The sequence below is a fragment of the Cryptotermes secundus genome, unplaced genomic scaffold (genome assembly GCF_002891405.2).
Source record: "Cryptotermes secundus unplaced genomic scaffold, Csec_1.0 scaffold968, whole genome shotgun sequence".
Lineage (NCBI taxonomy): Eukaryota > Metazoa > Arthropoda > Insecta > Blattodea > Kalotermitidae > Cryptotermes > Cryptotermes secundus.
Window position 1 is genome coordinate 526,134 of NW_019719376.1, and position 25,764 is coordinate 551,897.

Below are 25,764 nucleotides of genomic sequence, written 5' to 3' on the forward strand. Positions count from 1 at the left end.
TGAGAAGACTTGGGGACTGACACCAAAGGTGGTGTATTAGACATACACTGCAGTGGTAAGACCCATAATCACCTATGCGGCCACTATATGGTGGCCTAGAGTTAAACTAAAAACAAGTCAGGCTGAACTAAGCAAATGGCAAAAGACAGCCTGCTTGGGAATTACGGGAGCAATGAGAACAGCTCCAACAGCTTCAATGGAAATCCTATTAGNCAATAGGAAGTTAACAGCCTACAGTGAGTCTCCACGGTTATGACGAATACATGGAGAGTTCCCACAGCGACAATGCAATAACAGTGGGCCGTTGCCTGGGGCAAAGGTGTTTCCTAGGAGATGAAAGGTAATGAATTGTTCGAAGCATTGCATGACAACAGAAGGTTCATTGCATAGCAACTGCCGAGGCTATAAAAGCCCAGCTTCAACAAGAGACAAGTTAAGAGTTTCTGTGTGGAGGCGGGGTTGAATACCTCCACCGTGACCCTGCGAGTCGTAGGAGGCGACTAAAAGGGAAGTCTCAAATCTGAGACAGTAAAATACAGTTGAGTCCCAAGGGACTCGGACCCGAGAAAGACTGTGCTTGCAAGGACTAGTAGCATGTAAAAAAGACAGTCCCATCCTCTCATCAGAGAGGGCGCCCCACAAAAAAAACAAAACCATAACATTCAACAGTAATAAATATCTGGTCACGAGCCCCAGATGGGGCTAGACACCAAGACTTACTGACTGACCGATGGTCAGTCGCAATGTGACTTGGACTTGGAGATGGGTTAGTCTTGGGAAAGCCACCGCTGAAGACAGTTGGAACCTAGTCGCCATATGATACAGACAGAAGACAGTCTTCAGAAGGCCGCTGCCGAAAGCAGTCTAGTATTGGCCGAGATATAGTGGAAGCAGTAATTGTGATACTGCAAGTGATAATAATTGTAAAGCATGTGACTGTAGATGTGAAGCACAATAAATATTCGCTAAATCCAAGACCCACATGAAGTTATTTGTCGCNGACATGCACACATGACTCGGGACATGAAAAAAGAACCCATCCTACAGATGGGATCTGATAAAATGCTACTGAAACATGATTACGACAGAGCCTCCACGATCAGATTTCTTGATAGAAATGAATGGAATGAGGGGTTTCAACCTGATAGAAAGGGGGGACTAATCAGGTATACAGATGGTTCCAAGACAAATAAAGGCACTGGAGCTGGGGTGCATCGTGATGGAACGAGACTGNGATTACATATTATGCTGCAACGATCAATAGAGACCTAAATCTGATGGTTCTAACATGCATACTTGACTTGGGACATGAAAAAAGAATCCATCCTACAGATGGGGTCTGATAAAATGTTACCGAAACATGTCTATGATAAACCCTTCACAATCAGATTTCCTGATAGAAGTGGATGGAAAGAGGGGTTTCAACCTGATAGAAAGGGGGGACTAATCTGGTACACAGATGGTTCCAAGACAAATAAAGGCACTGGAGATAAGGTGTATTGTGATGGAACAGGGCAGAAATGTAGTTTCAGCCTTGGTCAGTACACAGTATTCCAGGCAGAGGTGTATGCCATTAAGGCATGCGCAGTTGAGAATTTAGATAGAAACTATAGAAATAGAAACATCTACATCCTATCAGATAGTCAAGCTGCAATTAAAGCACTTGGTACACACCAAATCACTTCAAAATTGGTCTGGGACTGCCACCAATCCCTCATACAACTGGACAGACATAACAGAGTTCAACTGATATGGGTGACAGGTCATGAGGGTATTGCAGGGAATGAAACCGCAGATCAACTGGCAAGAACAGGATCTGAACATCCATTCATTGGACCTGAACCAGCTTGTGGCATCTCAATTGGAGTTGCCAAGAAAGCAAACAGGAACTGGACAGATTGAAATCATAAAAAACACTGGGAATCCACAATCGGATTCAAACAGGCAAAGGGATTTATATCATGACCCTCTGCCAGAAGAAGAAAGGACCTTTTGAAATTAAACAGAGATCAATTAAGATGGGTGGTAGGATTACTTACTGGACACTGCCACCTAAAAGGACACCTTTTCAAACTGGGACTTACAGATGACTCAACCTGTGAAAGGTGAATACAAGAAGATGAATCAGCCACACATATCCTATGTGATTGTGAGGCCATACCTTACTTAAGATTTCACACCTGGGTCAGTTCTTCATGGAACCAAGTGACTTTTATGATGCCCTCATAAATAAAATCCTACATTTCATTCAAAGTGTAGGATTAATAAAGGTGATTTGTTTCATTCTGGTCCGTCACACTAAGAATTATAAATACAAACCACTCTGTCCAATGTGACATATAAGTTTTTACTACGTTAAAACTTATCTCCCTTACAGTGAAAACAACACAGCAAGCCACGAACAAACCCTGGACGACATCAAGAACCTCCTCATCAAGATACACAGGCGGCACAAAATCTGCCCCATACAAGAAGGATGATAGGAGTATGGACACGAACCTACGTGGTTTAAAAAAAAAATTAACTATTGACAATAAAGGTTTTTTTTTAAATAACATCTAGAAACTTTTAAAAACTTTACAACACCAGGAAGCTGCTGTGATTGTGAAACGTTCGACTTTATGCGTACTGTGCATTATAGGATATAAGTGTATGTATTGTAACGTGTCGGCAAACCAGAGGAGTAACTTCTATGGAAACACTAGAATGGACCGTTACATGTTACAGTATTTTAAATCAAAACCCCTATTGTGATGGTAGTTTCCCGTTTGAAATAATGTTCCCTCTGAAGATGGCTCGTAAGGACTGAAACATGTAAGGGAGATAAGTTTTAATGTAGCAAAAACTTATATGTCACATTGGACGGAGTGGTTTGTATTTATGATTAATAAAGGGGTAATCCAAAGAGGAAGCACATCAGATCATTGAAGGTCTCAGCACAAGAGCCAGATTTTATGGTCCACCCCTTATACACATACACAGGCCAAGACCCTAATTGAGCACCTTCCAAACACAAGTGAGAAGCATTCCTGCTTGATAAAATTTGTTCAAGTTACCAGGTAATGCAGCAATAATTCACTTTTGTAAATAACATCATGAAATTGTCCTCAATGCTGCAAAATGTGCAAGACAGAATTATGGATCCACAGCTGTTATTCCTTAGTCATTAGACCTCATGTTAGTAGTCATGTCAGTACACAAAAAAATGTATAAATACAGAGAGAAGAGAATCCTCTTGCCATTCAACAAGTGCCATTACACAGTGTAAAAGTAGTGGTGTGGTGTGCATGTGCATGGCAAATTATTCACTTCTGAATTTTAGAAGGCATGCAAAATTAATTCATGTGTTACAAGGAAAGCCTGAAGGTAGGAGAGGGTTAATTATAACGGTTTTTATAAAATATAGTAATTCTGTGTCACTGTCTTTACAGTAATCAATAATGAAGTTCTGTTAAAGCACAGACAGTCAGCACCATACCTGGAAATACCAGCATCGTTCCCTCTATGTTCACACAGTATCAAGCAGCATGTTTCAGCCTCAGCTAAGCACAATGTATAGTGAAAAACCAGAATATGTTAACAATGTGTGAAGCAATTTACCTAACAGTATGTTGAAACTGGGCTTAAATGAGTCTTATCACTTTCAACAGGATAATGTCCAAAAATATAGTACATACTATGAGGGTATGGCTACTGTATACCAAGGCTCCCAACTCCTCCACAAACACTGAATTTCAAGCCAACAGAACATTTTTGCCACTTTCTGGATAGAAGTAATAAAAATGAAAATTCTGAAGAAAAAAAGTTACTCAAGGGGATTTCAGTATCACGGGCAAAAACTGGCATGGAAATCACTGAAAATGTATTAAAGTGAATTCCAAGAAGGCTGCAAGCTGTAATAAAAGCTAAGGGTATGTACATAAAACACTAAACTCCCATACAGGATATGACATGAATCAACTTCATTTCGATTGCACTGTGCCAATAACTTTTTGTCCATGACATGGTTTTTGGAGTTACTGTACCGTTTTATCATTGATTTATTAAATGTTAATCAGTGCTTAATAATTTCACTTAGGACAAAGTGATATATCACTTTATTTCCTGTATATTGGAAATTATTTAAGAAAATTTGTGCAGAAACAAAGCACACATGTTCCCATATGACTGACCTTGACCATGTTACAGAATCAATTGCTGTTAATTAGACTACTGCTAAGTACTGAATACCAGACAATGATATCCATCTGACCAGTAAAACCAGTTTCAACAAAGTATAGACATTTGTGTTTGGTCTCCCAGAACTCATACCATGTTCTTGAAAACACCATATATGCAGTGTTATTCAAGGAGATGGTCTCCATAAATTATTGAGATCTACTCCAAATCATATCAGCAATTTTCAATAAAACTGCTATTTTGTTTCTGGGGCCTGCATACAGGACCTCTATTTTTGAAACTAAAATGTTCATATTCACCTGGAACCGACCTATGATGGACAAACCCATGAATACCAAATATGAACAAAATCCATCCAACCAGCAAGGCACAGATCCATATATACATATACACTCATTCCAGAAACTACTTTCTCATATCTGGGAGGCTCAAAGCATATAAAATCCGTCAAAATCTAAATATCGGGGTTTTCATGATCATAATACGTTCTCATATATACTACATAAAAATTAATTAAAAAAAGAAGAAAAACAGGATGTGCAAATACTTTTTGTACCCTGTGTAAGAGGCAGCATGCTGTGAATAAACTTTCATCACAATTAATCAGCCAAAAGAACATGTCACATTTCAGTTTCTGTAACACATAACATTTAAAACTGAAGAACTGATGATAATAAATTTAAGCAACATAAGTTAAAAACCCACCCTGTACTTGTTAACTGATGAAATACAGCATATCGGACTTTAATGCTGAATGAGAACTGTTTATCTGATAGAAGCAGATTGCTGAAATAACACGGGGGGCATTGCTGGAAACAGGTCATATCAATGAATGTGTTTAGAAATGGAAGAACAGATGTTTGCTGAAATACTCATAAATAAAAGACAGCATTTCTGGGAATGGGGATATGAGAAGGTCTGAGACAGTGTCATGGCACAGTAAACAATAATTTTAAACAATATTTTAAAAATATCCATACTTAACTTGGCCCAACATACTATGTATAATATAGCAGGCTTTAATAATGAATTAACACTGTAATCAGTAAGCAAAAGATTGTTTAAATAAAAGAGGATATTGTTGAGAATGGATTATGGCAACAAATGTGTATAAGACTGCTGGCAGAAAGAACAGTGAGTAAATTGTTCAATTTTCAAGAAGTTCTGGATTGCTTCAAATATGAGTTATACAATTTTGCCTTTCAAACTGAAAGGCCTCAAGAAAAAAAAGAAAAATCAAAGGGAAATTTCACACACACCTCCTCCCAGTAAATACAATTAAATGTCTATATTTACCTGAAAAGGCTCCAATGTGTTGTGTGATTCCTCCAAATTCAGTTTTAACAACTGATGTATTTCGAAGAGAGTCTAAGAGGGTTGTTTTCCCATGGTCCACATGCCCCATGATAGTTACTACTGGCGGACGTTTCACAAGAACAGAAGGATCAGGAGGTGGCCTGTTATCAGGGTACAAACATATTAATATAATATAATTTTGTCCATATAGAAGTCTCCTTTTATATGTACCATTAGCCAGCCTCACATTTCTTACTATGAAGTATGATAATGGAATGTGTGTATCATATGCATCTTATCAAGTTACAAGTACAAGAATCTGAGAACTGTGACCACAGCTAGGGCGAGAGAAACTGAACTGCTGCCATCACTATTATATGAAACAAGGGAGAGATTATCTCTCAGCTGTTGACACTTACTGGTGCGCACATCACCAGAGGGAGAAAGTTATTCTAAAATTCCATCAATGACATCCACTTCTTATACAAAGCAGAGAAAGAAGTTAGCTAGAGAACTCCTATGTCCAAGCTTCTCTTTCTTCCTCTGGGTAGCTGCCACCAGATCACAAGATCACACCAACAATACCCAATAGTACTGGTATTTAGACAGCAATCCCTTGTGCTGGATTTTAGAATATTCTCTCAGCAGAAAAACACAGCCCATGGTTTAAGGTATGCCACACACTGGCATGTGTCAAGACATATAACAGCCAAGACACGATGTCTGCAACATGATGCAAAGGAGCACAGTTAAAACAAATGAGATCATGAAAACCGCTGCACACCGGTCAGTCACGATGCTGACATCAGCTTCATGCTGATGAATCACAAATGAAGCAAGACTGCACTTTTTGTCTTTGGAGATAGATGAAGAACTGTGTGCTTGCTTCATAGACAGGCAGAAGGCATTTGACTGTGTAAACTGGACCAAATTAATGCAGATCCTAAAGGAAACAGGTAATGATTGGCGTGAAAGAAGACTGATTAGTAAATTGGACATGGATCAGAAAGTTAGAGTGCGAATGAACAGAGGGGAGACAAGAAGTGTGAAGATTGGAAGAGGAGTTCGACAAGGATGCTGTTTATCACGAATTTTGTTCAAATTGTACAGCGAATGCCTTACCAAAGAAGCTCTGGATTGGCTTGGAGACTTCAAATTAGGAGGGCAAATTATTCAAACTGTGAAATATGCAGATGACCTTGTGTTAATGGCTAAGGAAGAAACTGTGCTACAGGGTATGATTGATAGACTAATCAAAATTGGAAGGTGCTATGGCACGGAAATGAATGTGGAAAAAGCAAAAGTAATGAAAATTTTGAGACAACCAACCCCAGTCACAATAAAGATAGACCAAAAACAACTGAAGAATGTGATATGTTTTAAATATTTGGGTAGCTTGTTAACAGATGATGGAAGGTGTACGTGTGAAATTAAATCTAGGATTGCCATGGCAAAAGCTGCATTTAGCAAGAAGAAGAATCTTTTTACCAGCAAATTGGACTTAAATTTGAGAAACTAGTGAAATGCTACGTTTGGAGCATCGCTTTGTATGGGGCTGAAACTTTGACACTTAGGGCAGTAGATCAGAAACACCTGGAAAGTTTCGAAATGTGGTGTTGGAGAAGGATGGAGAAGATCAGTTGGACCGATTATGTCAGAAATGAAGAAGTGTTATTTAGAGTCAGTGAGCAGAGGAATATCCTACATGAAATAAGAAAACAGAAGTCTAATTGGATTGGTCATATCTTACGCGGTAACTGCCTTCTAAAAGAAGTTATTGAAGGAAAGATAGAGGGGGGATAGAAGTGACCAGAAGACGAGGAAGAAGACGTAAGAAGATGCTGGATGACCTTGGGGAGAGAAGAGAATATTTTCATTTGAAAGAGAAAGCTCTAGATCACATCAAGTGGAGGAACTGTTTTGGAAGATACTGTGGATCTGTCATCTTGACAGATTACAGATGAATGTCTTGATGCTTGTCTTGATGCAGTTGGTGTGTGGCCGCCCTAACACATTTAATATATAAAACAAGTTACATTCGTATATGAAAATCATACTCCACCCTGCTGTGTGTTTACATTAACTGGCTTCCCTTTCAGTTTGTCTAATTTTACCCCCTACACTGATTTCAGCTCAGCTTCTCAGGTTGCTTGGTTTAAGTAATTAACATTAGCTATAGGTAACAGGGATCTAGGACAGTAGGTGGACTGGGGGATGTCAACTGCACTTCCGTTCTCACGTGTTCCTTCTTCTCCTCATGCCTTCAACTAGGTATACGTTTTGTGTTCAGAATCTTGACCAGACTGACAAAAAAGTGTCCAACCAAAAATCCTCTTCAAGACACTCTACCACTGTGTCCTCCTACCACAGACCATCTACAATTGCAGAGCAAATTTATTGCTTACATAATGGTATAAGTCATGTAACTGAGACATGATTTGTTCCTTTCCATGTTCTTCTAATTATAAGCCCAACATTAAACCACCCACTGCTTACAGTGTATGCTTCCAGACTTCCTACTTCCATCTACAATTCCAAAATTTCTTAATTTAAAGTGGGGTGGGTCCTAGCACTGGGCATTAATAGGCAATTATGAATGACCCTTTACTGACAAACTTCTGTATTTATCCAATTTCCACTCTTGTTGAAGATGTTTACAAGTTTATTTTGTAACTGCACTGTCAGCCACATCCCAGTTTTAAATTAAGAACATGTATTTACTAGTGTTACTCACCTTGTTAGATGATATTTACTTGTACGAACAATAATAATCCAAGAGGGACATAGGCCAATTCTTACTCTCAAGATGACAGCTTAGTACAATTCTTGAATTTAAGAAAGCGGCTCGTTACACAGCTTCAAAAAGAAACAGGAAGGACCCTTGCAGTTTTTTCCTAGAAATTCTACTGAAAATTTGCTCATCGGAATTGTTTGGGAATATGATCTCTGACAGGTCCAGGACACCATACGTCAAAAGCGGGAAGGCCCAAAACCCATGCCAAGCGGAGTATTCATCAAACAGCTGTCAAAAGTTACGTTAAGTCATCAGAGTACAAATTCCCTTGAATTTTGGAACTGACTGGAGGAATAGCAAATGAAGTAAACTCCACTTGTTCAAATTTGACCAATCATCGAAATTTAAGGAGGTGACTTGTAAGCAGTTATGAAACAGTCAGGACTTTAGTTTTGAGAAGAAGTCATTATGTTAAGTTAGTTGAAAGCCGGCTCGCAGACATTTCAGACGAAATATCTGTGTGACTATAAAGTCTGTTAGAAATTCTGTTAAGTTAGTTGTATTCCAGCTCACCAAATGTTCAGACGCAAAATCTGTATCACCATACATTTGACTATAAATTCTGTTAAGTGAGATTGTGTGGTTATAATAATAGTGAGCGTAACCACCAGCTGACTATTGATTCAGCCTGGAGTAAAATTTAGGATATCAGAAATCCATTTGGAAACTTAAGCAAGCTGTTTAAGTAATTCTACAGGCACCAGTGCGAGTCCTACATAAAGGATATAATCTAGTTGACTGTGCACAAGTGATTAACAGTGCAATAAAGTGTCACTGTGAACCGGTGATGCTTACACAGTAGAAAAGAGGTCCCCATCCGAGTGAGCCCTGCTAAATACCCCTGGGACTGATTTCTCATCTCTATCATCTTGAAGTAGCACATCACCACCATCATCTCCTTATCAATTCTTCCCCCCTTCTCCACCAAGATTGTAAATGAATTCCAATAAGTTTACTGGCACCCAACCATTTACTAATTACCGGACAACCAGAAAAGGAGGTGGTAAGGATGATGGGTAAGCAGAGTTAAGCAGCACCCACCAGCAGCAGCTCCAGCAGCCAACGACGAGGACCACACAAGTAAGCGACACCCAACCAACAACAATGGACAAAAGAAGAAGTGGAGTCCAACGGTGGGCCTTGAACACAGTTACAATTTCTGGCCAATGCTAGTTTACACATAGAGGATGATTTTTCTTCTATCCAGCTGACATCAGTGTAGGACTATCTGGGTAAGAAGAGTTCTGTTTCTACAATAATTTCATCCTCTATGGCATCTCCTAAACTTCTCACTCTCAGAGTAACTGATTATATCTTTAATGCATATTATTAGTTGTAACATATTTTATACTGTATGCAAACTGCTTTTACTATGAAACTACTTAAGCACTTTTTTATCCAAATTCACCTGCTCCCATTTCCCAAACAAATATTAAATTTTCTGAACGTGGTAAACTCCAGGAACAGAACACCCATACTTGGTGCAATCAACTGTAGATGAATTTAAACTAACAAATAATGTGATAACTTCATCTTACTAACCGCTTTGTTGCATCTTTGTTTAATGATTCAGATACATTTAGGTCTGGATGGGGCACTGTGCGAGCTCTCATACCAGACTTCTTCACAATATCTTGAATAACTTGCAGATTGTCAATAACAGAAGATGGCTTATCATAGTATACAGAGTTATCAACATACATCATGACCTCAAATACATGATCTGAAAAAAAAAACTGAAGAGAATAAAAGCTATAAAAACTGGAACTAACATAAATAATTTAAAATGTATGCATCATCTGACAATGGCATAGTGTTTACAATATGAAATCCAGACTTCATCTTATGTTCTTTCATGTAAATAGCATATAATTCAGACTGGTAGTGAAGTTGATTGTGGGTTCAAGTCCTGATGATGAGGTGACTGGATTTTTTTAACTGACATAATCCTTCCAGCTGAACGACTGCACTATTGCACTGGGGTCAACTCAGCCTCTAACAGGAATGAGTACCAGGAATCTTCCTGGGGTTAAGGGGCTGCCAATACGTATGTAAGGCTGACAACCTCACCACCATCTGTGAGCCAACTGTCTAGGAAATGTGGAAGCCTTGTCATCTAATTACTCTATGGGCCTCCAGGGCCTGTTATAAGGATAGCTCTACCTTGACCTTTACATAGAATTTTGACAGGAAAGGTCACCAAATGTAACACTAACCTTTGGGACAGAAGTTCTTACGATGTGAACTCCACTGAAGTGTCTTAGAATGATGCATAATGAGCGTTGCCATTAACAGTGTTAGATCCTTGGGTTTTACTATAGAGATAGTAGTTTTCCCACTTCAATCATACAAAATTGTGCCTTCCATATTTTGATATTGAACATCTGGCAATCCTATCCAACTTTATGAGAATAAAGATATTCTTCCAGAAGAAAATAGATTGTTAAATCGCAACAGGTGTCAGACAAAATTCTGTAAGTACCATATACATATAAGTGGCAGTGAGACTAGTGCTTGTCCATGATACTCACAAGATACTGGGTAATAGCAGAAGATATTAATAGGATGCTTGCCTAAGTTCCACTTTCTACAAGACTTGACAGGAAATGAACTTTTGTTCAAGAGACTGAATGAATGTGCTAAATGCATTTAGCTATACAAAATAAAAATAAATATTACAGTACTTACCAACACTTTTCCCTACAGCATTTGCAACATCAGCTACTGTCATGTACCTCCATACAGCAACTGGTTCTTTATCCTTAGCTTTAGAAAAAGACTGTACTTCTGCAGCAGGCTTCTGTAAAGGAAAAGTGACATCTGTATATAATAAAGCCATCAACATTTCATGCATAAGTTTCATAGCCAATATGTGAAACTGAACTGTCTTACTATTATTTATATTGTAACAAAAAATGAATGGTAATGGAGCGCACATATTTTCTGAATAAGCTTTTTCACATTATGCACATTTCAATATCCCTGCTGTTCCCTTATTGTAGACATAAATCATTTGAAAATGAAACATACTATTGTACAAAGTCAGAAATCATTGTTTTCTATATTTTTAATATTTGCCAACAGAAATAATGGTACAAACAAATTTTTGGACCTCAATGGAACCTAAATTTTATATTGTATATAAATTTTTGTAATGTTTTTAAGTTTTGTAGGAGCTTCATAAAAAGTACATTATATTTTATCAATAAACAAACTGAAGTTTACTTAACAAGTTTTAGTGTAGATCCCAATTTAAAAGTTCCATCACAATCTTTTCAGCAGCTTCAGATATGGTCAGACTGAAACATTTCCCATTGTGTGTTCAATTTATCCACTTCATGCAAAGACTGCACAAAAATAAATGAGAAAAATAAAAAGCACAAACTGGAAACAATAAGCTTCAGCTCTTAGATCAGCTTTACACACTACTATTACCTTTCTGCTGTTGGTAAGGTTCTCAAAGGAATAATACTATTAAAAATTGAAAAATAAAATACAAAGAGAATAATTTTTCCTGGCATAAATACATTGTAGCCACAACTAAATAACTGGAAATTCTGAATATAGATGGAGAATTATTTTCACTGAAGCAACAACTAAAATAAGATTTTATTTTAATTCAGTTTTTAAAGTGTGGCCTATGGACTGAATGGACAGCATTCAATTCCTGGCAAGACTGGTGAGATTTTTCTCAGTACTACCACAACCAGAACAAGTCCGTTACCCATTCACCCTCCTATCAAATGGGCATCAAGAGCTCCTTCCCCAAGTGCACATTACCCACAGCCACTCACAGCTATCTGATGCTAAGGGTACAAATGTGTGAAGCTTCATCTTCATGCACACTGTATCTATATTTACGTTAAAAACGTACTTACCTTATCCTCTGCAGTCTTTCGTTTCTTATACCATTTAAAAGACAAATGCATTAATCGACACTGAACACAAATGTTGGGCTGCTGGGACAAACACTTGTTCCATACATGGGAATTTCTTCTATAAATATCCTTCCTAGCTGAACCCCATAAACTAAAACAGTAATAACTCTGAATTAGAATAGTTGGACAACTTTCCACTTCTGCCACAAAACAAGAAACAAAATAAATAAGAATACAAAAAGCACAGCTTATTTTAATTTATATAGTTAGCCATGTATGTGCATCAACTGTTATTTAAGAAGTGAAATGCCTACTCCACCATACTCTTCACACATTTGTCAAGAGAGACATGAATTTTGCTCATTTTAACTAAATTTCAGAATGGTCTTCTATAAGAAACAGGGTAAACATGCCAAAATTGTTGGCAACTTCATGCAGCATAATAACATATAAAATCATGGATGGGACCCTCACAACTGAAACCTAACAGATTAGAAGACCAGTAGTAATCTGAATATTTTACACAAAAATGGGTGCCTCATACCTTGTGTATGGAACCTTATGGGGTAAAAGTCCTGTGTGTTGAATGAGATCTCCCAGCATGATGCTCCTGGGAACCATAATTTACAATTTGCAGAATTTAATATCAACCTTCACAGAATTCATAACTGCAAATAATTTGTAGTACACAACTTTACAACAAAACTTCCACAAAATCACACCTGTAATAAGTTAAGAAAGAAAAAGAAAGAAAGAGGGAAGGAGGAAGGAAGGAAAAACAGTGTATGTGTTATTTCTGTTAGTTTCTCATAAATGCAAAGTGCTTTTTTTGGCTGTAACAGGGGATTATCAGTTGTGATCACATAGTGGATGGAGCTACTGTAAGAAGAAAAAGCTGTTTCCTTTTTAACAGCATAAAAAATAAATGTTATGAACTCCATAGCCTTTGAAGGGCAGTGTTAAGAACTGAAACTTAAGTTTTAGTATTTATCCTGTACATATACAGGATTAGTATAAAAGAAATAGACATTTTCAACATTTTATAGAAACCGAAGTACTGTTGATATAGCCAAAATAATTGCATGGTTTTTCAGCATATGTTTTTAAGTTTGTATGACTAAGTTACAAATGTTCTATGTGTGAGCCTTTTGTCACACGACAGATATCAATACGATAATCCAATTCGTTCCAAACACACCGGAGCATGTCCTTGTGAACACACATAACAGCTGAGATGCATTGTTTTAGATCATTTGTACTTAGAGGAAGTGGAGGACCAAAAACTGTCTTTGATATAACCCCACAAAAAAAAAATCAGTGGGAGTTAGATCGGAATTCTTGGTGGTCAACTTGTCAGTGCCATGCTCTGGTCTGTTGAGCGGTGTTTAGAATGAACTGGGTTATCATACTGATATCTACCGTGTGACAAAAGTCTCATACACAGAACATTTGTAACTTAGTCATACAAATTTAAAGATATATACTGAATTCCATGCAAGTATTTTGGTTATATCAATAATACTTTGTTTGCTATAAAATATTGAAAGTGTCTATTTCTTTTAGGCTAACCCTGTATTATATAAAAACTAGCATGATAAAACTTTTCCAAATAGTTCGCATTTACAGTCATCTTGGTGCCTTCACATTTGTGTTGTGTGGAATTCTTTACTTTGCAACACCAGCCACATCTAAGAGACACCCTGAAAGAATTCTCGGTTAATGAAGGCAATCAGAGACCTTTTTTCCAAAACAAGAATTTGATAGCCAGAAGTAACATGGCAAATTTACTGCACACTGCACCTGAACATGTTAGTGCCGCCTTAAGAATCAGCACGATTCATTTAATGTTACTCTCACTAAGTGTGACCATATAGGACCAAATGACTGGATAATAGTGAATGATGAATTGGAAATGATGTGGAAGGAAATGGTTAAGGCCTAATTTAAGACAGTGTACCAAAATTTTTGTCAAGAAACCAAGTAAGAACCTCAGTCAGGATATCAGGATTTGAATCAAAAATCTCCCAAATATACATCAGAAGTTTTACCACTTGAACCATCTTCTTCAGTGTGAGATATATATATATATATATATTGTGACGTGGATGGCGTAGCGGGAGGTGGGGGTCGCGTGAACTCTTGTGATCTCGCGAGTGACATCGCATACCCCCCTTCCATCGATCAGTGTGCAACACTCAGTAGACACCCCTTACCATGCGGTGACATAACACGGGATGCCACAGTTGCTACGTAGCCATAAGCAACTCCTGGCAGCGCTGCCCAGCAACGCCTTTGTAAACACAGCGGGGAGTCCGTGCAACAACTGTTCCTAGGCAGTTGGTAAACACGACGTTACGCAACAGTGGTGCCTATTATGTATCTGTTTTCTGTGTTGTCTGTACCAAGGCTAAATAAGGAGCAGCGAACACTATTCAACAGTTACTTACGAGTTATGAGTTAGCCAGGGAGTCACCAGTCAACCAGTCAGTTGTAGTCTAGCATTCACAGGCCAGGTAATTGTAATACTGCAGATAGCAGTACTCATAGTTGTGAAACTGTAAATTGTGTGATTGTAAGAGCGAGTGTGAAATAAAATTCGCTATATCCCACACGGCATGAAGTTACTTGTCGCGTGTTATACACCCAACACGTGACAATATATATAACTTCAAACTGCAGTTCACTGGAGGAAGGACCAAAAAACTCATCAGGTATCGTAATAATAAAATGTTAAAATACAAGTACAACCTAAATATGCTTGTGGTTTTAGAAGACAAAGATTACTGGTTAAACATTTAATTTCAACCACACTAGGAAAGAAAAGATCTGATAAGAAGAGAGATGATTTCACTAAAGGCAGTATCAGACAGCTAGTGTAGAGAAAATATTTGATAGGTACGTTATATGCTACTAAGAAATGTAATATGCAAACAAAGTTTGCTTCCAAATTTAAATGTGAAAACATGACTTATGTTAAGTCTTGCTTGACATAAAATGCAAGAAACAGAAGCATATTGCTTAATAAATCATTTAAGGTTCATGTGATACATACATTAAGTACATTTACTTACTCACGGAGCAGAGTCCTCCTTGAGGAGCCGCAAATTCTGCAGCTATTCAAGAATTTCCCAGCATTTTATGGAACCCGAAGGTTCATTATCGTGTTCACAAGAGCCCTGCAATTGTCCCTATCCTGAGCCAGATCAATCCAATCCATACCATCCCATCCCTCTAAGATCCATTTTAATATTGTCCACCTACCTATGCTTTGGTCTTCCCAGTGGTCTCTTTCCTTCTGACTTTCTCACCAATATACTATATGCATTCACCTCCCCCATTTGTGCTACATGCCCTGCCCACCTCATCCTCCTTGACTTGAACATTCTAATTATACTTGGAGAAGAAAACAAGTTATGAAGCTCCTCATTGTGCAGTTTTCTCCAACCTCCTGTCACTTCATCTCTCTTTGGTCCAAATATACTGCTCAACACTATGTTCTCAAACACCCTCAGTCTATGTTCCTCCCATAATGTGAGAGACCAAGTTTCAACATAAACTAAATTATGATACATAAAACACTCATCTTTGAGGAGCATTCTGACTGACATTATGAATACGTTTCCCTGGTGGAAAAAGCGCTTGCAAAATGTGTTATATGACAAAAGCTTCAGCTCTGAGAAATCTAACAACAGGTCAGACTGCTGTTAAAATCCAACATTCTGTCTGCCTGAATTGCCAGTTGTCAATGTCTGAATTCCCCAGTAAGAATAATAACTTTATGACCCAATATGCATGAATATTTTTGAATTCCATTTGATAACCTTCATGCCAGTACTGTTGGAAGAACTTGGAAATGGAAATATGAGACCCAAAATGTTTTATCTTTGCTGTGTTCTTCAGGTACTGACAGAGGGCTTCTTTGGGAAAAACATGAACCATTATATTTCTAACCAAAGAAAATAACACATACAAGGTAATGGATTTACTTATCTGGTTTAAATTCATCATAAATTTTCTCCCACATATTGCAACACAACAGCTGTATCAAACAAGGCCCATCCTCTCTCCTAGAGCAAGCTGATGGTAGCAGCAGTAAGACTCTCTTTCATTAGTATGACTAACAGCATTAGTGTCAAACACTTTCAGTAACAGAGACATTTGCCTATATCTTTTTTGTTCACTATTTAGCAACTACACATTCTATTAATGTTTGTAAAGAAAAATAATCTCTTATCATAAAGAATAAAAAAAATTCTGAATGTATACAGTATGGTGTTGGCCATTTTCTTTATACTGGACTGTATACGGAAATGATGTGTGTCTTGGAGTGAGGGAAGAGACAGAGAGGGTTTCGTATATGGCATGACTGTCGTCATTGTTACTGCTGTTATTGTTGTTAGATGGTAATGATTGAGTAGAAGGACAAATGAGCTAAATGTAATTGAGAGGAATTAAAAGGAGCTTTTGCAATAGGAAAATAATTGCCACTGATGATAGCTTAACAACTGTATTCTTATAAGGACATCAAGACACGTCATCTGATTTGTCAACAACAAAAAAACTGGAGAATGTACTGTATTAATATAATGAGAGAAAGAACTTTGTGGCAGAGTATGTAAATTTGCAAGCAAAATTCTGAAAAATAAGAATGGGTATGGCTGCAAAAGGCATCTCTTCATTTCAAAATCAGGCAGCAGATTTGAAATATTGCGCAAGGTGGCCATCTTTTCTCGCCAGGCTTTGTCGTCAGGGTCCCTCTTTTCTACCCAGGTTTTCCACCTATCGTCAAAACTTTTATCGGCAGCTTCTCTCTCGGCCCTCCATTTTTCCCTCAGGAGTTCCATCATCTGCTGTGAGTCCATTATCTTTTTGTAAGATAACACTTTATGCACCCGTAAATTCGATTATTCGTCAAGGCGTGTTGAAGTTCATAAACAAATTCTGACACCAAACCGTCACGTGTTGGGTGCATAATGCGACAAATAACTTCATGCCATATCGGATATAGCGAATTTTATTCCACACTCGCTCATACAATCACACAGTTTACAATCTCACAATTACTGCCATCAGCAGTATCACAAAAACTAGACTGCAAATGCTGGACTACAACTGACTGGTTGACTGCCTGGCTAACTCATAACTAACTGCTGGCTAGATTCCACTCAACTCATAGGCTGCTGCCTTGAGAACTGTCTTCGGTGGCTGTGTAGTTCCCTTATAAACCCTCAGCTGGACAACGGGAAAACAGCCACGTAATAGGCACCACTGTTGCCTGATGCCGTGTTTGCCTGTTACGTAATGGGTATCACTGTTATTACCGTCGTCTCTAGCAACCACTGTTTACCCGCTTTGCTTAGCAAACGCTGTTTACTCACGTTGCATAGCGACCAGTGTGCTGGGACTCGGCTCACTTCGGCTCCACTCAGCACGTCACGGCTGGTGGGGAGGGAGGGGTGCCATCCATAGCGCAACATGTCACAATATAATACCCATTATACAACTGAGAATATTTTAACTGAGACACCTTGGAGGGATCTGTTACCTCAGCATAGTCAGGGGATGCATTAAGCTGGTTCCAGAATTTACAGCATAAAGACCACCAATCATATAGTACTGAAGAGACAGGCACATACCAATTCAGACAAGCAAAGCAAAGCTGAATAGAATAAAACCATCCCCAACATGACCAATACATTACCTGCTAAGAGTTTCACTGTTCTCACAGACTGCAGCCATTAAAGCTGATCAGTCAAGACAGCCAATGAAGTGGACTGACATTACAAAAGAAAAAAAAAAATCCTAAGATATTACTGCACAGTTACAAAAAAGTGAGTCAGTATTACTAAATACAGAATTGATCCTTACGAAGAATTCATGTAAGTTCATCCAGTACTATTTTATTTCATCAAATAAAGATTATCCAATCAACCAATTGCATCATTTGAAATAGCAACAATCCACAGAGGAGAATCCTTCTTAGGGAGGTAATATTTGCACAGCTGGTAATGGTATAAAGACCCCACCTTCCATGGAACCTAGAGGTTAAAGACCATGTTCACAGCAACTCATGAAAACCCTATCTTAACCAGCTGAATCCAGTTCACGTGATTTAGAGTCTGTTTTAATACTTCCCTCCCAATGACATACGGGTCTTACAAGTGGTCTCTTCCCTTCAGGTGTCCAGATTAAAACTCTGTATGTACTTCTTACATTTCCCATACATTCTACATCCTCACTGATTTGACCACACACACTACTATTTGGCAAAGAACTATTTGAAATTATAATATTCCAAAGACAGTACTTCACAAATAAAATAGGAAATCCTTAAGAATGAAGATGCCACTTACCAGGTATGAATATAAATATCAAGAGACATTAACAAAATACCATGGTAGACAAAATATGAGAGAAATAAACCAACAAATACATCCCCTCTTCCGAAACATCTTGTAACATACCAAGACTGTGACCATGCTTCAAAATAAAAAAAGACACAACATATCATCACCTACATCAAATACTAATTGAAAAAATGAATGAAAACAGCACCACCATAATCAAACACGAATCCAAGAGTCTATACATAACAATTATATGAATATTATATTTAAGCATCCTGTTGCACTCCATATGATAAATGATATAAACTCCGTCTCAAGTGCAAACAATATATTCTGTGAAGAAAGCAGTCTTCTGGGATTTGGCACCGTGTATATGTGGTGTTAACCGACGTTTCGGAGGAACGTATCGCCCCCATCTTCAGGGTTGAAGAAAAAGTATAAGTAAATCTGCAAGCGACAACACTGTGAGACACGGTCAAGCAGACTNTTGGTTCTGTTGGATAACTAACTGGTTTAGTCTCATTAGGAATACTAAATCTCTTAAGAACATTGTTCAAATATTGAGTTTGGGTTAACTTTATAGTTTTCTTTGCCCTATCTCTGTTCATTTCCATTCCAAGACATTTCTTAACTGGTCCCAAATCCTTGACTTTAAAACATGGTTGCAATTTTCTTTTTAAATTTTCAATTTCAACATTGTCATTATAAAATATGAAGAAGTCGTCAACATACAATGCTATATTAATTACAGAATTACCCTTTTGTTTGGTATAAATACATGGTTCAGAACAAGTTTGCTTGTACCCTAGCTTTTCAGAACTTCTGTTGCTTTCTTATTCCATGACCTAGCTGCTTGTTTTAGTCCGTAAACTGATTTTTTTAACTTTTAAATTTTATTAGGCTCCCCCTTAATATCATATCCTTCAGGAAGCTCCATATATATAACTTCTTCAATATCCCCATTTAAAAACACAGTACAGACATCAAGCTGGTCAATGTTCCAATCATGCTTAGCAGCTAAAGCAAATAACAAACGCATTGATGAGTGTTTCACTACGGGAGTGAAAGTTTCAAAATAGTCTCTTCCCTTTGTTTGGCTACAACCTTTCGCCACTAAACGTGCTCTGTGACATGCAATATTTCCTTCAGCATCTCGTTTAATTTTTAAGACCCATTTTGACTTCACTACTGGCTTATTCGACGGTCTGTCTACTATTGTCCATGCTTCATTTGTTTGAAAGCTTCTAACTCCTGTTGAATAGCTTCTTTCCATTTAGATTTATCGGAGCTTTACAGTGTCTCTTCATATGTGACTGGTTTTGACTCCTCATCTTTATGCATGGCTAAGTAAGTAATAAATTCTGGAAATTCTTTATGTTTCCTGTTCTGAAGTGGATATCATCTTTCTTCCAAATTTCCTGGTAATTGTTCTAAGCCGTTCGGCTCTAATGGAACTTCATTTCCTTCATTTTCTACTTGTGTTTGTTCTTCTTCGGGGTTTTGTTCTTGCAGAATCATTCTTTCATCTTGTGGGTTGAGGTAGAAACTTGACAACTCTGGAAAATCTCTTTAAGCTGAAATCCTTTCTCACTCTCTTTCTTGTTTATAATTTCTTCTTCCAGAAATTCTACGTCTCTTGCCTTAACTATTTGAGACGGATTGAGGGGATCTGATAACCGATTAGCTTTACTATCCTCTCTATATCCCACAAAAATGTATTTTTGCTCACTGCATCCAATTTTTTGCGTTTCTCTGATGGTATATGTGCATACGCTGGACATCCAAAAATTTTTATGTGGGAGAGATCAGTCTTTTCTCCTGTCCATATTTCTTCGGGCAATTGGTTCTTTAGTTTCTTGTGAGGTGATCTGTTCAAAAGATATACGGCTGTTTGTGCTGCTTCAGCCCAGAATCTTTTGTTGCAACCAGAATCATACAACATACACCTTGTTTTTTTTTTCAAAATACTGTGATTAGCTCGTTAGGCAGTTCCATTTTGTTGTGGATTATATGGCACAGAGAATTCCCTTTTAACTCCCTTTCGTTTTAACATGTCATTGAATAATTTGCTGCAAAATTCACCACCAATATCGGAACAAACAGCTCTTATAGTCAATCCGGTTTCTGTCTCAACCATTTTCATAAATTCTTTAAAGGCTTCATATGTGTCACCTTTTTGTTTCGAGAAACGAATGAAGATTTTTATACTACGATCATCCACAATAGTCAAAAAATATTTTGCATTCCCATAAGAGGGTACTTCAAATGGCCCAACCAGATCTAAATGTAATAGATCAAGTATCCTTTTTGACCATTTGTTCTTTGATTGTAGGAAAGGCTTCTTTGTCATCTTGCCTTCCAGGCATGGAAAACATTTCTTTGACTGATCTTCTTGTTCTTGAAAATCAATGCCACTAGCTAAACCTTTTTTAAGCAACCGCATGCTAACCCTATTTAAATGCCCAAAATGCCTATGCCACAACAGCTGTTCATCAATTTGCTGGGTACCTGCAACTTGTTCATTCTTTACAGTATTAGTACAAGAGTTCTCACATGCATCATTATTCTCTTTGGCATTGATCTTATCTTTAGTTGCAGTATTTGCATATTGGGTCAAGTTAGCTTTGGTATTTAAACAATAAATCCCATTTTCGGGATATGCTTTGGCAAGAACTTTCCTGTTACCACAAAATCATCAGAATCATATAAGTTGCAACAGTCTTTGGTGAATAACACAATCATACCCTTGTTTACAATTAAGTTCACAGATAACAAATTTGTAGACAATTTTGGTACATGCAATACAACTGAGATATGGCTAAAATTGTCATTCACAAGTTTTGCATCACCAAAACCTGCATTAGTTAACACGTTATCTTCACCAAGACTTATCTACAGGTCTTCATAAAACAATATCAGAAAAACTGTATGTATATCTTCCAATCATTCAACTCACAATATGCACTTTTAACACTTATCATAATTTTCATTGATTACCATTGTTCACATAGAAACTTTCCACAAATCTATACTTTCCACACAAGAGTATTCAAAATTAAAGTCAAGCAGATAAAGCTAAATATGGTGTTGGACAAAATGCCAGTGTTAATAGTATGGTGAGGTGAGGAATCTGCTGTCAAGGCTACACTTTGCCATTTCAGGCATGTTATGGTAACAAAGAAAGCCATAATAATTTTGACACTTGAGGTTCTTGTGAAAGTGAATACTGAGACTGCTGTCTTCTTGGACGTGATACCACATAGCCTGATAGATGCTTACCAGCATTTAGGAGGAATATGCTGCCTCCATCCTTGATGGGAAACCAAACCACATCTCTTACTTAATTTACATTTTATATACCGTATTAGAGAGAGCATTAATTTTCCATCCATTTTTAAAGATTTCCTCCATTTTTCTCTATTCCACATAATAGACTCAAATGAACAACTGCATCCTTACCACTGGACAAGTAACTGTGTTTAATTCTTCCTGTCAGGCCCAAATGATTAAGCGAAAACCCGCCTTTTCATCTGCAGGAATCTAGATTAATTCTTTTTAATAGACATAACAAGAACGAGTGCAGCCCCACCTTTTCACTTAAGCATGGAAAAAGAACCGGTCTCCGAAAAGTTATGTTCTTCTAGAATAATGGACGCTGGACAACATTTAGCAGCTCTGTAATCCCAAATGTTGTATATCATCATTACACATTTGATAAATATTAAAAGATTTGGTTATGTCTGTAAGGGCCGAAATACAAAATTAATAAACCAAATAACGACAACTTGTACCTTCTTAAAATACTTAGTCGTATAACAGGAGTAGCCATAATTAACACAAATTGTTTATAGCCTGTCTATCCAGGTCTAAGCACATGTAATACTTATAAACATATCTCTTCCGCTACCGGGTAGAGCCATTGAACGATGCTAACGGCGCTAACGGCCTGGAAGGTAACCAGTTGCGCAGCTGCTCAGGAAATTTCCCAATATTGTATGGAAATCAGTGCTTCATTACCGAGTTCACAAGAACCCTCCATTGTTCCTTATCCCTGGCTAGATAAATACAGTCTGTACGGTCCATACCAACACAACGTATTTCTCTAAGATGCATTTTTGCGTTAGCAACAATTTTATTGTTTCATTTTTCTGACATAATATGAGGGATTTTCTCATCCATCTTATTGGCAAAGTTGAACTGTAAGATGGCTTTCGAGCTCTTGTGAAAAGTTATGTGCAGTACATAGACGTACATAAAGTATTACTACTTATAACATGTTTTAGAATTTTTATACTGACGTAGTGGTTTATACTGTAACACCTGAATATGTTGTTGGGAACATTAAAGCTATGGCAGAGGTGTTCCTGCCGCGGTACGGCCTTAGTTGTACCACGGCTAAGTGTTCATTTAACTTGTACACGTATGATTAAAGAGGGTAAGTAAACGCAGAATTAGGAACAGCTTTGGAATACGGATTGCACTTGTTACTATTGTTATATTAACAAATTATTTGTAGTTGCTAGGCCTAAACATAGATCAGTCTCAAATATCCCATGTAACATTTTACTGATGTTGAGGTTTACTTATTGGTGCTGAGCTGGCTGGTATAGTGGTAACACTCCAAACTTCTGTTTGGAGGTGCTTGGTTTGTATCTCGGCCCGGACAGCGGTCATTTTGACAGGTTTTCTTTTTGTGAGTTTCCACAGTTCCTGCTGGCAAATACCGGACTAGTACTTAAGTTATGCCGTCAACCCTGCTTCCTCCCAAATTCAGATTCGTTAGTGTTATAAAGTCATGTCACAACAAAGACATTGTTATGTCAACATTTTAAAAATTCACGTAATTTGACGTGTAATTCACGTGGATGTTTGTTGAAATCTTTTCCTGTTTTACGTTTCACAACATAAAGAGAAGCATATACAGGAGTAAGGCGAAGTGTGAGTTATGGATGTCTGTGGCTCGGTGCCATCAAGTGCAACAGATTTGTTATTTAAACCCAGCTTGATTATAGCTGAAGTGCAGTGCCAACCACAACATTATTAGGTTCAGTATTACCATCACTGCAGTTTTTATACAAGTTCAGTCAGTTATTTTAAATGCTATGTTAACTGTTGTAGTTACATAGTGTATGGTAGAATAAGATATGCTAATTCCAAATGATGAATGAGAAGAAATATTGGAGAAAGTAGCCATGACGTACCATTTTTAAATGGCCAAGAAAGAGCACATAGTCTTAACATATGTTAAACCTTAGTCTGCAGCTGAGATTCATATTAGGATCTTCAGAATACAGATATATTACTGCTTTGATAACCAGTTTGGTAATTTTATAGGTTGAAACAATTTAGCAGCCTGTAAAGTCTATGAGATTTGATATTCTTATTGATTTGACTGTGAAGATCACTGTCTTTTGGACTGTGATGCTGTGTAATCTGACAGAAGTTTACTGACAATTTGGAAGAACATAATGCTTCTGTATTCAGGGCTGGAGCCTGAAGATGGAGGCAGTATGTTCCTCTGAAACATTTGGTAGAAGCCACTGCCAGGCAGTGACCAGTGAGAACAGAACAAACTGAGAAGACTTTGTATGTGCTGTAGTGACTTGTAGAGTGTGTAGATTAGTGAAAGTGTTAACAATCATCTGTAGCTGCTAGTCATAAGTATTTAATAAATTCAATAATCAGTCCAAGCCCCATCGTTAGTCACTGACACATGTTTTTGTTCATATTTCAGAACTGAATTAATGGGCTAAAAGTGTCAGGAAGGCACATCTTAGTAACCAGTTTGCTGTTTACCTGAAGTTCGTATTACATAAGACTATGTAATGGGCAGTGACATGTGACTTATCATACAAGCAGTGAAGCCAATTGTTTGTTGCTAAAATAGTAAGGAATACGCTTGGGAAGGCGCATGCTCAAATGTGGAGAACATTTTTCCACTCTTTTATCTTGCAGAATTTTCCTTGAACTGTGGCTAGTTTACTTTTAGGATATTTGATCATAGATTTAGCTTTGCCTCCTCCTGATGAACAGAGCCACTGACTGAAATAATTCAACATATTCCATTTGCTAACTAATTCCACAGAGCAGAGTAGTCACAAAATTCTGCATCTTCTATGGACTCTCCAAGTTCATTACTGGGTTCACAAGAACCCACCACTGGTTCCTGTTGTAAGTCAAATGAAACCAGCCCATGGCCTTACACTCTTACTTACTTACTCATGGAGCTGCCAATTCTGCAGCTACTCAAGAATTTCCCAGCATTTTATGGAACCCAAAGGTTCATTACCATGTTCACAAGAGCCCTCCACTGGTCCCTATCCTGAGGCAGATCAATCCAATCAATACCATCCCATCCTGTCTCTCTAAGATCCATTTTAATATTGTCCACCCACCTACACCTTGGTCTTCTCAGTGGTCTCTTTCCTTCAGGCATTCCCACCAATATCCTATACGCATTCCTCATCTCCCTACTTCATGCTACATGCCCTGCCCACCTCATCCTCCTTGACTTGATCATTCTAATTATACTTGGAAAAGAGTACAAGTTATGAAGCTCCTCATTATGCAGTTTTCTCTAACCTCCTGTTACTTCGTCTCTCTTCGGTCCAAATATTCTCCTCCACACCCTGTTCTCAAACACCTTCAGTCTATGTTCCTCCCTTAATGTCAGAGACAAAGAGTCACACCCATACAGAACCACAGGCGAAATTATAGTGTTGTATATCCTAATTGTTATGTTTTTTGGACAGCAGACAAGAAGACAAAAGGTTCTGGACTGAATGGTAGCAAGCATTACCCGAGTTCAGTCTCCTCTTAATTTCCTCCTGAATCTGGTTTTGATTTGTTATTGTTCCCAAATATCTGAATTGTGCCACATTTTCAAAACATCTGTTTTCTTTCTTTATATCATGATTTTGCCCTGCATTTTGGTGACAAGACAGCAACATATACTTATGTAAGATTTGAGGCTTTCACGGCGGTGACTATGAAGAAAGCAGTCTTCTGGGATTTGGCACTGTGTATATGTGGTGTTAACCGACATTTCGGAGGAACGTATCGCCTCCCTCTTCAAGGTAGAAGAAAAAATATAAGAAATCCCTTCCCCCCTTCCTTCTCTGCTCTCACATAACTTTGTATATTTCCAACACCAGTCTGCTTTTACCAGTTCTCACGGTCTCTTTGCTTGCAGATTTCTTATATTTTTCTTCTACCCTGAAGATGGAGGCGATACGTTCCTCCGAAACGTCGGTTAACACCACACATATAC

The 25,764-nt window shown here is 37.8% G+C and overlaps 2 protein-coding genes across 7 annotated transcripts in view; one reads left to right on the top strand and one right to left on the bottom strand.

The window, feature by feature from the left end:
* LOC111865788 (translation initiation factor IF-2, mitochondrial) overlaps nucleotides 1-22,422 on the bottom strand; it is an 84,733-nt gene extending 62,311 nt beyond the window's left edge. The window contains exons 1-7 of one of the 6 annotated variants that reach the window (XM_023854090.2): nucleotides 22,286-22,422; nucleotides 17,849-17,921; nucleotides 12,692-12,757; nucleotides 12,148-12,298; nucleotides 10,958-11,069; nucleotides 9,812-9,992; nucleotides 5,476-5,636 (exon numbers count right to left, since the gene is read on the bottom strand). In XM_023854090.2, the coding sequence (XP_023709858.1) occupies nucleotides 5,476-5,636; nucleotides 9,812-9,992; nucleotides 10,958-11,069; nucleotides 12,148-12,298; nucleotides 12,692-12,757; nucleotides 17,849-17,886 (709 nt within the window). In that variant the 5' untranslated portion in view covers nucleotides 17,887-17,921; nucleotides 22,286-22,422. The other 5 variants (XR_002843041.2, XM_023854081.2, XM_023854103.2 and 2 more) reach the window with 5 other exon arrangements.
* Nucleotides 22,423-22,498: 76 nt separating this feature from the next.
* The window catches only part of LOC111865906 (28S ribosomal protein S18a, mitochondrial), a 14,836-nt gene continuing 11,570 nt past the window's right edge, over nucleotides 22,499-25,764 (top strand). Inside the window, exon 1 of the mRNA XM_023854348.2 lies at nucleotides 22,499-22,929. Within this exon, the coding sequence (XP_023710116.1) occupies nucleotides 22,821-22,929 (109 nt within the window). The 5' untranslated portion in view covers nucleotides 22,499-22,820. The remainder of the gene's footprint in view (nucleotides 22,930-25,764) is intronic.